Raw genomic sequence first — 14,935 nt, forward strand, 5'->3', positions numbered from 1 at the left:
GTTTGTTTGTTTGTCTGTTTGTTTGTTTGTTTGTTTGTTTGTTTGTTTGTTTGTTTGTTTCTTTCTTTCTTTCTTTCTCTCTCCATCTATAGCCTATGTGTGCATGTATGTCTGTCTTTGTCCATTTCCCCCCTCACTACTGCATTGACTACCAGCTTGCCTGTCTGTGGACGGTGATCCCATCAGACAGCGAGTTATGTGCTATTTAATGTTGCGTATAATGTTGCCATTGGCCAGCCAGGCTTTACAGTAATCCGGTAATAAGGCAGGGCCTTTATGACAGCAAGGGAAAGGCCTTTGCATCTCATCCCTGAGTTGTAGCCAGTGGATCAGTGGCTCTAAAGCCGTCTGCTAGCTATGTGTGATCATTGACCCTGCAGGACTCAAGGTCAGATACCCCTCCTTTCCATCGCTATGGCTTTATTGTAGCCATACTGTCAGGTGTGTTGGGGGCTTATGTGCAATGCCGTTACGAGATGAGAGATGATGAGATTCAAAACATAAATACGCTTGGACAGTATGTACTGCATCAGAAGTTAAGTCAAGTTCAAGTTATTTTTAAATGGTCCCTATGAGAAGAAGTGTTTGCCATCACCTACCAAAAACAATAAAACACTTATAGGGAGCCATGCTTTGTTTCTCTTTTGCTTGTTTCTTTTTTTTCACTTTGCATAATAGTAAAGTCAAACTGTAAAATGCAAATGTGGTTGGTTGTGTGATTACATTTCTCTGAGTGGCCACTTGTCAAATGAAAAGCTGGAGAGTTGTTAAACAACACACACGTAGGCTATTTATCTCTCACCTGGTTAACATCCACGTCCTAAAAGCATTTGGCTGATGGAGCACTCACTCATCATGTGAAGAAGAATAATGACATTTGTGAAAATTGCACCTCAAGTACTCTATAGACCGCTTGTTAATTTTCTGGCATAGGATTATACACTTTCTCCAAACAGAGGAGTGCACAGATAGTGGCAGGTTATGTCAACAGCATTCGTGTCATGCTAGTATTTATGTACTGCAAAACCCACATGTCAATTGAGTCATACTGAGTATTACCATCATTACCATTGCCTGTATGGTGGTTGAAGACTATCCAGTCAGTGGATTGTATAATTTAATTTATATAATAACACACTCGAGGCTGTGGTACATTGTGATTATACCATGATCCTAGCTGTGTTACACCGAGTGCATACGCAGAAATAAAATGGGACTGGGTCTAAAAGTGCGTGTGTGCATTTGCGCGTATCTGCGTTTTACGCACACACACACCCGGAGTAGCTCGGAACATTATAACCACAATAATCACAGCCTCTAGTCTAGTGTACAACAGAATAAACCCACACTATGTTATTTTCACCCAGAGATGTTATAGTTGCTAATCCTTTAAATGGGGTTATAATAAGCCCATTGCATAACCCATGATTATGTAATGAAGAACGTCAATGTGTGATGGGGAGTTCCAATTGGACCATGTTATACCAGTAAATTGCACTCGCAGAAGGACGATAATATTATTAACATACTGTGCCAGTTTCACACGGAGACGTTCTTTTCCAACAGCAGTTCTTGAGGGGAGAGGCGTGTGTCATTCACCTCTCCACTGGTCAGAGGGGTTTTGTTTATGCAAATATATGCAAATATATATATATAGCAAAAATAGCACATCTACAAGCTCTCAACGTGTCCAAGTGCCATGCGTTGAGAGCTTGTAGATCATCTATTTTCTGGGTATGACCCTGCACTGTTTAACTACTGAAGATGTGGCCTTCAATGTGGATTTCTACACAGAGCCTCTGCCAGAGGACAAACCCTTTCAGCGTAAAATGCTGCGTTCAACTTCAGGTTCAGTTCGGAAAAAGGAGCGCGGGGGGGGGGGGGGGGGGGGGGTGCATGTCTGTCAGTTTCACCACATTCATGGTCTGGAGAGGTCCGTGTCCGCCTATGTGACGTTAACCTATGAGTATGACTATTAGTACCAGTAGGGGTGCTGTTCTGTTGTGCCAGAAACAGAGAGAGAGAGAGATAGTGCTGCAATGTTGCCTGCTAAAGAGAGAGAGAGAGAGAGAGAGAGAGAGAGGAGGGGGGAGGGAGAGAGGAGTTGCACCACTCAGTTCACGCGTGTGATTTTATACAGACAGGTAAAAGGGCAGGGGCCTTTGATGTCTGTGTCTGGTGGTAATGTTGCTGTGTGTTTCTTTTTGTTTCCTTATTGGGCCATGTTTTCCAGGCAGGGGATAAACACTACCATCCTAGCTGTGCGCGATGCAGCAGGTGCAACCAGATGTTCACGGAAGGAGAAGAGATGTACCTGCAAGGTGAACATACTGATATATATATATATATAATGTTTACCGTGTTCACTCATGTTCAGATACGTTTTAAAATGAACCTACAGCTACTTTAACTTTCACTTTCAAAATGTTTCAAAAATAGCACATCCACCAGCTTGTAGATAGATCTTACAACAATTTGAAATATGCGGCGATGCTAAATGCATGCATATGTATTATGGAGTATTATGCGCATCAATATGCATGCAGTTCATTAATGTTGTCTGTCCTCTCCCTCATGCAGGGTCTACGGTGTGGCATCCTGGCTGCAAGAACTCCACTAGAACGGAGGAGAGGCAAAGGGAGCGGGTAGGAAACAATATGGACATCACTGATTACTAGCACTTGACACTGTGGCCCCTTTTCCACCGGTTGGGAACCGGTTGAGTTCTTTTTGGTTCTTAGTCCATATGAGCCATCCATCCATCCATCTTCAACCGCTTATCCGTAGTCCTCTCCAGAGCAACATTAGTGACTTCCTCCTGGGGGATCCCGAGACGTTCCAAGGCCAGTGAGTCGATGTAATCCCTCCATCTGTGCCTTGGTCTGCCCCGGGGTCTCCTCCCAGTGGGACGTGCATCGAGGACCTCCCTACTAGGGAGACGCCTGAGAGGCATCCTAACCATGCCCGAACCACCTAAGCTGGCTCCTTTCCAGGCGAAGGAGCAGCGGCTCTACTCCGAGTCTCTCCCATATATGAGCCAGAACTTCAAAATTGGAATGTTAATTATGAATAGAGTGGGGCAAAACCATACCTATAGCTACTACTGTGGAAGGGTAATCATATCGTATATTAATTTACTTATATTGACCCTATAAACAATTGAATATACTGTAGGTATGGTTTTGCACACTCGATTCATAATTAACGTTCCAGTTTTGGAGCTCTGGCTCACGGACTAAGAACCAAAAAGAATGGAGTATGGACAGAGCAGTAGTTCCCAAACACTGAGGTCGCGGACACCTTTTTATGGGTCCCTTTTATTTTTTTGTTTCTTACGTTTTGTTTTGAATTATTACTATTTCAAATCATTAAAAAAAAATAGTAATAATAAAATCATGAATCAAAAACAGAATTCTAAGATTATTATTTTAGCAGTAATTTCATGAAAAAATCAACGAAAAATCCAAAGAAATTCCCTAAATTGGAAAACGAATGTATAAGTAGTAGTGAAAATAGCAGATCTTCAAGCTCACAACGTGGCGCAAAGCGACACGTTTCACTATAGTTTGGGTCCCAGGGGGAGACATAAAATGTCTCTTTTTGGGTCACGGGCTGAAACGTTTGGGAAGCATAGACCTTTCTGTCCATCGCTCCATTTCACTGTTACAATGTCAACATCTGGATGTGAGAGGGGTTTCTCTATTACAATGTCAACATCTGGATGTGAGAGGGGTTTCTCTGTTACAATGTCAACATCTGGATGTGAGAGGGGTTTCTCTGTTACAATGTCAACATCTGGATGTGAGAGGGGTTTCTCTGTTACAATGCCAACATCTGGATGTGAGAGGGGTTTCACTGTTACAATGTCAGCATCTGGATGTGAGAGGGGTTTCTCTGTTACAATGTCAACATCTGGATGTGAGAGGGGTTTCTCTGTTACAATGTCAGCATCTGGATGTGAGAGGGTTGTTACAATGTCAACATCTGGATGTGAGAGGGGTTTCTCTGTTACAATGTCAACATCTGGATGTGAGAGGGGTTTCTCTGCTACAATGTCAACATCTGGATGTGAGAGGGGTTTCTCTGTTACAATGTCAACATCTGGATGTGAGAGGGGTTTCTCTGTTACAATGTCAACATCTGGATGTGAGAGGGTTGTTAACTTGTTACAATGTCAACATCTGGATGTGAGAGGGTTGTTACAATGTCAGCATCTGGATGTGAGAGGGTTGTTACAATGTCAACATCTGGATGTGAGAGGGGTTTCTCTGTGGGCTGCTGCCACCGCCTTCCTGCTGTCTTAATCCTTACCTATCATTGTGCAATTGAATTTCCCCTGTGTGTGTGTGTGTGTGTGTGTGTGTGTGTGAGCACCTGTATATGCATGTGTGTATTCCCCCCACATACGTGCGGCGTGCATAAGCGGAAAAATGTGTGTGCGTGCCGTTGTGTACCCGTTCGTTTTTTGCGTGACGGCGTGCATATGAGTGTTTGCATGACAACTGGTGTGTTTGTGTTTGATGCGGTTAAAACTTTCATGGACCCATTCACCATATATATATATATATATATATATATATATATATACATACTGTGTGTGTGTGTGTGTGTGTGTGTGTGTGTGTGTGTGCATGCATTTGTGAGCGCGTGTGTGTGTGTGCAGGCTGGAGAATCCCAGTGCCCTGTGTGATGTGATGTCCTGTGAACCCCCCCCCCCCCCCCTCTCCCTTCCTTCCTCCACAGCTATTGCCTCCGTCCCTCTTACTTCTCCAAAAAACAGAAAGGCAGGTACTGTATTCGCTATTGGCTGTGATGAGATGATGACATCATCATCATCCTTTCCTCCCGTCTGTGTTCAGTTCATGGTGCACTGTCTGCTGCCATCTGCTGGAGACAGCGTGCAGTGCCTTCTCTGTGTGTTAATTGGTTGTGTCACAGTGTTGTGGAACCATTTTTAGTCAGTGTCCGTCAGTGTTGATTTCGTCGACTAATACTACAGACGATTTTTTTCCGTCGACTACCTTTTTTCACTGGCGAAAACTAAATGGAAACTAGGACTAGTGGACAAGAGATCCAGTATAAGTCATTTTACACTTGGTTGCATGCTGAAAATAGCTGATCTACAAGCTCACAACGCGTTGCACTGTGACGCGTTGTGAGCTTGTAGATCTGCTATTTTCAGCAAGTGTAAAATCAGTCATTACTACGGCATCAAGGCCTGCCAAAATACATTTTAGTCGACTAAATCAATTGTAGATTTTGTCGACTAAAATCTTATGCTATGACATTCCAGGTGATTCAAATGTGACTAAAACTAAATTAAAGCTATTCAAGGGACTAAGACTAAAAATCTAAATTTGCTGTCAAAATCAACACTGGTCCACGTTTACATACTGTCTCTTCGACACCCGTGCTGCTGTGCTCATACTGAATGAAGTGTGTGGTACGGTACAGTGATGTACGCATACGTGTGGAGGATTAGACTGCCCTCCATGTTTGTATTTGCCTTTACTAATCCCCCACACTTACCCAAGACACGGAGCGTTAAGTTCCTTAGACCAGTGCATAAAATTTAAGACTATTGTTGCCATCCAAAAATGTCATTATCCCATAAAATGTATGGGCCGATTCATTAGGCATGAGATTCTTTGGCACAGAAAGTCACAACATGCAAATGTTTCATTCATTTTGCAAAGTCACAGACGAACGCCTAGTTTATATTCGGTTGTAGAACGGTGTTGCACAAAAAATAAGAAAATGCATAGCTGATCTACAAGCTCACAATGTGTCGCCTCTTTCTGGCGTGCAAAACACCGACCGTCATTCGGCGGATATTCAATCAGGGTACAGTCAGATGTCAGTGTTTCCAAAGTGAAACACGAAAGGCAGGTTTTGTTGTCCCTTCTTCTTCATCATCACATTTACACATCGAGCCCAGAGGAGTGAGTATGTGTGAAGTGTTTTTCCATGATAATGGAAAGTGATTTCCAGATGGCAGAGAGAGGGTGCCGTGGATCATTTTGCACTGACTGGGGAAACAATGACTGTTTGAGAACAACATCGTTGTTAGCTACTTGTTCACTAAACATTCCACCCTGTGTCCTTCCTTCTCTCACAGCCTACACGGTCGTCATCGGAAAGTATTTGTTCCCGACCTGGTTCAAGCATACCTGGCTCACCGGGTCACACCATCTATGTAAGTTTATGTTGCTGTGAAACTACACCATATTGTAAAAAAATATATATACATGCTGTAGTGTAGACCAGTTGTTCAACCCATGTCAAGGCCCATTATTTATTCGCCAATTGAGCCACGGACCGCCATTTCGATGACATTTAGCCTCGCAGACGCCGAAACTAAAGAATATTTCGTTATCGTTGCAGGATAACATTCTGTCCACAACTCCATGCTGAGAGATAACAGGCAAACGTTGATCAAAATAACAGTTCTTCTACATTCTCTAATTGTGTAGACTTCTTGTAGATTAAGTAAGGCTGATGTTTAACAATAATGAGAGCGTAACATGAAACCAAATGGACCCGTTAGGGTCCATTTGGTTTAATTTTTTCGCTCTCGAGAGTTAAAGATCTCTTAAAGGTCCATTTGGTCCATTTGGTTACCAACTCTCCATCATTTAGCTGGGGACCACCTGGAATGCCCTCAAGGACCACTGGTTGAAAACCAGTGGTGTAGACTATTGTGTCACATCCTGTAAACTGTCATTGTGTGTGCTACTGCCAGTGGTGGAAAGTAACTAAGTACATTTACTCAAGTACAATTTTGAGGTACCTTTTTCTTTACAGAGTATTTCCATTTATTTATGTTTCATAACTTAAATAGAGTATGTATCCATCTCCGGTTGCCTGCTAATGAGAGAGAGAGGAGAGGAGGGGGGAGTTGCACCACTCAGTTCACACAGGTGTGATTCTTTTAAGGTCAACCAGACCAATGCAATTCCTTGCAACTCAATGAGTTGCATTGGTGTGGCTTACCTTATAAACCGTTTTGTACCGACCCTTTGGTGTGGTTTGGGCTTTACTCCAATATAATTATTATTTGACAGCAGTTCCTATAATTACATTACAAAACATACATTAACTGATACATTATTATTATGCATTATTCAAGGTTAAGCTGCCCAGCATCACATAAAGTAATTCAAATAAGCCCCACCTTCCCAGCTGCAACATGAAAAAACGACGTATGCATGCACAAATGCATAATGTTTACTTTTACATTTAGTGCTGTAAGTGTGCAGTATTTTGACGCCTTTGTACCATTTGTCAAGTACAAATTTGAATACAGGACAAGTATTTCTACGTTGTGGTATTAATTTACATGGCTTGGTTGAATGCTTGATTCTGATTGGTCAATCGCTGAATTCATCGGTCTGTTATTTCTGGATAATGACTGCTCCGCTCTATAACAGAGCGCTGCCTAATCAAACCCTCGGAGCACCTGACTGCAGCCGCTTGATTTACTGCTGTTTCCAACATGACAGCCATGTAAACACACACACACACACACACACACACACACAGTGTCATTTACAGACAAACATTGCTCTCAAAAATGGATTCTATTTGATCAACTCACTTCCTTGTTTTCCGACAGTGCTCCAGCCCTGCAGCTGGGCAGACGCAGCCAGCGCGAGTGCGCGACTCTTAAGGAATACTTTTTTTTGTTGTGTTTTGGGTCCATTTATTAATTTATGTTAGGTAGCCATGTAATAAGCGGGATAATATCTGGCTAGGTGGTCATTGTCGGGATACAATTATACTCCCTCGACAATGACAATGACCACCTAGCCAGATATTATCCCTTACTTATTTACTGAAGTAAAAGTGATTACTTCTTCCACCACTGGTTACTGTGAATTCAGAATCAGAGATAGATTATCTCCCCTGTTCTTGCAATAGAAGTAGTGTACACATGCACGCACACGCACACACACACACACACACACACACACACACACACACACACACACACACACACTCTCTCTCTCTGTTAATCCCGTTTCGTAAGAGTTTGTGCTTCTCCGTAATTCTCCCGTTACCCTTGTCTGTGTGTTGTTTGTATGTGTATGTTTTCATTTGTCTTCTTAGGCAAAAGTAGACAATGAGATCCTTGATTACAGAGACCTAGCTGCCATTCCTAAGGTCAAAGCCATTTATGACATTGAACGCCCCGATCTCATAACCTACGACCCCATGTACACCACCTCCTTGGATGAGAGAGAGGAGAGAAGGGAGAGTGTGGGCGAGGTAAATGTCTTGCGTGCAGTGGTGGAAAGTACATTTACTTAAAGTACAATTTTGAGATATTTCTACTATTCTATTTCTACTATTTCCAATTTCCAATGCCTTTACTTCTCGGAATCCAAATGTACTTTTACTCCACTTCAATTATTTGAAAACTTTAGTTACTAGTTACCTTATTACTATTACGCACTTCAGCCCTATTTACATTTCGGCCAATCTACAAGCTCACAATGCGTTGCGATGTGACACATTATGAGCTTGTAGATCTGCTATTTTATAAAGATTTTTATACATTTGAAAACTTGGCAGACTGAAGAAGGTCTTTGACCGAAACGTTGCCTAAATAAAGTGTTCGTATTGCAAGTGCAGACGGTGTGCGGGTCTTTATGCACTGAAATGGGACATTCTGTTAGTTTAACTATAGGCTATAAGAGTCAAGATTCTTTTTCAATCATTCCAGACAAGAAAGGATTGATAAAACAATGAAGGCTAGCCTGTTCCTTATTGTGAAGGGGCAATAGAATTTGTCATTTCTGTTCCTGCAACGTAATGGCATACAGTAGCAGCAGGGTTATTGTTTCTTTAACGTAATGGCATACAGTAGCAGCAGGGTTATTGTTTCTTTAACGTAATGGCATACAGTAGCAGCAGGGTTATTGTTTCTTTAACACACATTCCTGGATGTGTTAATTCCTCACAGCTCCACACTGCCAGGAAGGAACGTTCCCCCTTGCCAGATGAGAAGGTAAGAGATACAGTACAGTATGTCACCCTCTGCTGACGATGATAAATGAGTCTACAGTAGGTCACAGGCACCCACAGGCCACTGGTAGAAGCTGCTGAATCTACATACCTTGTGAACAGCAAAATACACAGTATTCATTTTAGCTCCGAGACACTCAATGTTATTTATTTTACACACAGCGCTAAATGGGCACTAGGCGCAGTACAATAATCATTACTAGTTAACAAGAAACACAGTTTCACAATTCAGGGGCGGCAGTGGCTCAGGGTTAGAGTGGCCAGAAGAGCAGCCGTTCCCAGTTCAAGCCCCGGCTCCTCTAGAGTTGGTGTCGAAGTGTCCACCTGTGAAAAGCCGCTAATTCTAAATGGCCGCTCACTTTCACCCCATAGTTACTGGCTGCCAGTGAGCGAGCAATCAGGTAACAAAATTGTTACCTGATTGCTCGCTCACTGTGCGACAAACTGTCCAGATATGTAATGTCGGCCATGGCATTGCAACATTGCCTGAACCAATGTAATTAACGAATGAATAACTAATGAGAGAAGCGACTGTATAACTTGGTGTTTACCCATGACTAATAGAGAGACTTTGTACCATTTCACTAGTGAAATTGGAGGCAGACACGCCCCAAAACGACGCATAGGTCGTCTACATAGCGATTTAAATGAGCAGTGAGTTGTACTTCAGTGTGTAATTCAGGTATCTAATACCCGAAGCAACCACATATCTATTAATATCAGGTCTCTCTTAATATATGGCATTTGTCCAAATAAAACATCAGGCTAATGAATGAATGAAAAACATAATGATAGAATTATGTTCACAGGGTCATCCAAAAAACCTCCGGCTAGCATGTTCATTTCTGTTTGTCTTTGTTGTGCGTGTGCTACTGCTGAGTGCTGAAACATTGTAGTTTTGGTAAGAAGCAGAAGATGCATTGCTGTATTATATGTACCGTTATGTGTCTTATAATAAGAACATAAATAAAGTTGTCCCAGCAGTCTAACTAGGTCAGTGGTGCATAATGTCTCAGATGATTCTTTGTGTTGATGACAACCCACCATGACGCAGACCTGTTTGTCCCTTTTCTAGTGCTCAAGAAACATGTCTCCTACGCCGCCTGTCGAGGTGAGAAGAATATTGTGCTATCATGTTAATTTTATTTTATTTTATAGAGCATACAGTATGTGGAAAGGAATTAGTTTTAGTCCTTCTGTGGCCTGTTGGCAGTATTCCCAATACACTTGGTGCTGATCGGTTAAGCGGTTTGCAAGATTAGCTCCGGACACTTAAAGGTCCCTGCACACTGCTGCGTTTTTCGTATTATTAGCTGCGTTTCTCGAAAAAAGGCATCCAGTGTGCAACCACCTTTACTGTAGTGTAGACAGACACATAGACAGACAGACAGACAGACGGCTAGACTCCTACATAGGCCGCTGTAAAAAGGTTGAGACTGGCATAGCAGGCGATAAAGTGTGTGTGCGCTTGTGTGTGCGCGTGCGTGATTTTCTGTACAGGGTTATGACCGGAGGGAACGCATCCTCCAGAGGTCCACTAGTCAGGGCTCCATTGGGTCACCTGTTTATAATCGCCATGGTTACACCCCCACCTTGTCACGCTCGCCACAACATTTTCACAGGCCAGGTGAGTTGTGTGTGTGTGTGTGTGTGTGTGTGTGTGTGTGTGTGTGTGTTTATTCACCATATTCACACAGCGTCCATTTTGCTGCACACTTGTGTCATATTCGGTTAATTTGTGTGCGGCAAAGATAAGTTAAATGTATAATGAGTACGACACCCCTCCCCCCCCAAAAAAATCTAACTCATATACAAGCTTAAATACAAAAATAATCCCTCCCAATTATAACCAGCTAGAAGTGTGTGGCAGTGTCTGTTATCAGAGACCCTTTCCCTCTGCCTGTATGTTCTTACTTTACTTCATTTCGGACATTTCTGGGCGTCAACCTTTGTGCAGTAGATGTGTGCTAGTGTTGTTGCTGAGCCGGGGAGGAGGAGGAGACAACTTTGAATGTTGTGTTTTACAAGCACAACTGAACAAACGTATGCTACTCATTATACCTTTGAGTCACCTGCACAACACAGTGACTCTATTCCAATTCACTTCCCTCCTCCTAGACGCTATGGTGACACACCCTGCTTCACTTGACCTGAAGCACATCCCACTCGACCCCCTGCCGTACTCTAGAGATAGCGTATTAAAGTGACATTTTATCAAGACTGACTGATCGGTTTTGTAGGCACCCGAGTCAGTTCTGATGGGATTCAACCTTTAATAACCCAAGTTACCGCCATCTACTCTTTATTTATTATTTCATTCAAAGGTATCTCTCATGCCACTCTTCACACTCTTGAAATGGCTTTCGATACACGATTTCTTTAAAGGACAACTTTAGTTTTTTTCAACCAGGTTCATGTTTTAGGTTGTTATTAGAGAAAGTAAAGGATGAGTGTAATTTTTTTTTCATTTGCTGCTTTCTTTCGTTTTAGGGATTTTAGCTGTTTTTGACAGGGGGGCGGGGGCATTCGAGCATGGGGCTAAATATGTATTTATTTTACAAAATCTTATAGCAATTTCTTTTTTTAATTATTTACTATAGTCCTACTAGACCCCAAGAAATTACATCTGGCCACGAAGGATCACAGGATCTACTGAATGTGAAGGTACAGTAGCCTACTGGGGGGAAGCCTGGTCACTGTGTGTCATAGGCTCAATATGCCATTTTGACACATTCAGTAGATTGTGTGATCTTTTGAGGCCAGATATAATTTCTTGGAGTCTAGTATAGGACTATAGTAAATAATAAAAAAATAAATCCCTATAACATTTTGTAAAGAAATACATATTTAGCCCCATGATCGAATGTCCCCGCCCCCCTGTCAAAAACAGCTAAAATCCCTAAAACAAACGAAATGAAAAAAAATTACTCACCTTTTACTTTCTCTAATAACAACCTAAAACATGACCCTTGGTTGAAAAAAACTAAAGTTGTCCTTTAAATACTTTTCCCTCCCCCCCCCCCCCTCCCCTCTTTCTCCCTCTGTCTCCTCCATCTGTGCTGCCTTGGTCCCTGGGGGGGTATGTCCCCCCCGCCCCCCCCCCCCCCATTCTTTAAAAAAATAATAATAATGCCATTCCCCCAAATGCAGAAGCTCTGACAGGCATGCAGAAGCTCTGCTCTTCTCTGTGCAGTAACAGTGTGGGCTCCAGAAATAGTGACTCCCGCCCCACATCCCCTTTCAGACACCACTTCCTCCCCCATAGCCAAGGTAAGGGGCCACAGTCCAAACAACACAGCTCCTCCTCACCTCTGCTGCACTCCCCCCACGGGCGAGATGTCACCTCCATCGCCTTGAGTCTCATCCCCCCCTCCCCCCACGGGCGAGATGTCACCTCCATCGCCTTGAGTCTCATCCCCCCTCCCCCCACGGGCGAGATGTCACCTCCATCGCCTTGAGTCTCATCCCCCCTCCCCCCACGGGCGAGATGTCACCTCCATCGCCTTGAGTCTCATCCCCCCCTCCCCCCACGGGCGAGATGTCACCTCCATCGCCTCCTGTCTCATCCCCCCCCCCCTCCCCCCAAGCCCCAATGTCATACCGTTCCTTCATTCTGGATCCATGTCCATCTCCCGTGACGCAGACAGAGAAATGGCGTGGTGAGGTCTGCGGAAACGGTCCACCCCATCTTGCCAAGCCTCCTGCGTTTAACCCTTAGAGTATATATGAATAGAGTTGGCAACCCGGAGGAAACCCTGAGGCGAAATTGACATAGTGGCCGAATTTGTCATTGCAGCTCTGCTCGAGCCCGTTGACTATCATTGCGCACGTTCATGTTATTGGGCCCATGACACGTGAACGAATGTTTCATACGTGAACGTGCACAAACGGCACAATGATAGTCAACGTCCAGTGCGTTCATGTTATTGGGGCAATCCATCCCAGAATGCACTCTGTTCCTACCCGGAAGGAGGAGTGAAATCGCCTCATGCGCTTTTGAGCAACTTAATGCAAGTGGATGGGCGGAGGAATCCGGTGCCGTCTCTATTCATATATACTCTAAGGTTTTACCACCAGTTAACCTAGCATGAACTAACTGATCCATTACTAACATAACGATGGCCGATATATGCAATTGTAAGGCTCTTCTCTCATTAACGGTCAGTGCATTTCTATTGTGTTTTGTAGCGTTTTGACAGCTTTGCATGCACACTGGAAGTCTTGTCTTACGCTCTGGACATGTTACAGTAATATCTGGGAACGTGTCTGAATGGTGGATGACTTTTTCTGCATGTTAGAATGAATCTCCAGCTCCCACCCGAGGATGAGTTGAATTAGATGCCCTCTCAGTGGCATTTCATGCATGTTGCTTGTTGTTTGTTTTGTTTTGGGGGGTTTTTTTTAGCACTGAACTGCTGCTATTCAATTTCATGCATTAGACATTAACAGACATTGTACATCATAATAATTAATAAAACATCTCTCAAATGCAAATGTTTTTTTTATTTTATTTTTTATTTCCTACAATATTTAGAGGATTTGTATGAAAATCAGGCCATAAGCACCAGTAGGTTAACTAACTCTAACCTCATGTCAGACAGTCTTCTTAACCGACCCGTAAGTCCTCACTATATGTTTTCGCTTCGGCAGCAGTAATTACACTTCCAGATTGCCTAATCGCAGTGGAGAACATGCAGCCGGCTCCAGGCGAGCCTGCTGGCTTTCGAGTGCTACGTCGTGACCTACTGGTGATTATCGGTTGATATAACATTTGAAGCGGGTGCAATATTAGTTTCTTTCTCTTTAACATCATTAACAGCATTAATCAAAACCAATTAGAATATTTCCCCCCCTTCTGACTTGGTCCAAGTGGCTCCGTTAGTCCGCTCATGCCAACGCACGCCGTCCAGACGTCTGGTCTGACCTCTTGGTCCTTCTTCCCTGCTTTATGTTCTGTTCTTCATTCTTCTTATCCGGAGGCACTGACCCACCGAGCGGCCGGAGCTCCCCCCTCCTCCCCCTCAGGCCCGACAGCCGGCCGGTCACCCCGCCGCTCTCTCTGACCCCTAAACATTTCCACCTCCCAGGTAGGAGCCAGAGCGCACCCTGTCACCATGTCACCCTGTCATCCTGTCACCCTGTCACTCTGTCACCCTGTCACCCTCTCTGACCCCTAAACATTTCCACCTCCCAGGTAGGAGCCAGAGTGCACCCTGTCACCATGTCACCCTGTCACTCTGTCACCCTCTCTGACCCCTAAACATTTACACCTCCCAGGTAGGAGCCAGAGTGCACCCTGTCACCCTGTCACTCTGTCACCCTGTCACCCTCTCTGACCCCTAAACATTCCCACCTCCCAGGTAGGAGCCAGAGTGCACCCTGTCACCATGTCACCCTGTCACTCTGTCACCCTGTCTCCCTCTCTGACCCCTAAACATTTCCACCTCCCAGGTAGGAGCCAGAGTGCACCCTGTCACCATGTCACCCTGTCACCCTCTCTGACCCCTAAACATTTCCACCATTTCCACCGTCGCATTGCGACGCATTGTGAGCTTGTAGATCACTATTTTCAAGTGGCCGAAATGTATATAGGGCTGAAGTGGTTTACGGTATGTTTTCTAATCAAAATTAAAATCGTAAAAAGTATAATAGTTGCTTCTGAGATGGAGTGGAGTAGAAGTAAATGTACTGGAAATCGGAAATAATCGGGTAAAGTACAAATACCTCAAAATTGTACCTAAGGTACAGTACTTAAGTAAATGTACTTAAATGTACTTTCCACCACTGGGTAGAGGCATTAAATACACAAATACACAAGTCAAGATGGGTTTACTGTAACTACTTTCTGTTAGTAGTAGTCTGTTATAGTACTGTAACATCCACTTTGGAATGTCTTGACTTAAAGGCA

The 14,935-nt window shown here is 43.6% G+C and overlaps 1 protein-coding gene across 5 annotated transcripts in view; it reads left to right on the top strand.

The window, feature by feature from the left end:
• LOC308327868 (actin-binding LIM protein 1-like) overlaps positions 1-14,935 on the top strand; it is an 84,352-nt gene that overhangs the window by 47,815 nt on the left and 21,602 nt on the right. For 4 of the 5 annotated variants that reach the window (XR_013965226.1, XM_080781441.1, XM_080781439.1 and 1 more), the window contains exons 7-13: positions 2,234-2,321; positions 2,581-2,645; positions 6,119-6,196; positions 8,110-8,268; positions 8,966-9,010; positions 10,103-10,138; positions 10,528-10,654. Coding sequence is in view for 4 of the 5 variants with exons in the window: in XM_080781441.1 (XP_080637567.1) it covers positions 2,234-2,321; positions 2,581-2,645; positions 6,119-6,196; positions 8,110-8,268; positions 8,966-9,010; positions 10,103-10,138; positions 10,528-10,654 (598 nt within the window). In the remaining variant the exon portion in view is untranslated. Of the gene's footprint in view, positions 1-2,233; positions 2,322-2,580; positions 2,646-4,743; positions 4,789-6,118; positions 6,197-8,109; positions 8,269-8,965; positions 9,011-10,102; positions 10,139-10,527; positions 10,655-12,177; positions 12,298-14,006; positions 14,115-14,935 lie in introns of all 5 variants that reach the window. The other variant, XM_080781442.1, reaches the window with a different exon arrangement.

Source organism: Protomyctophum bolini (genome assembly GCF_963924005.1).
Source record: "Protomyctophum bolini genome assembly, chromosome: 14".
Classification (NCBI taxonomy): Eukaryota; Metazoa; Chordata; class Actinopteri; order Myctophiformes; family Myctophidae; genus Protomyctophum; species Protomyctophum bolini.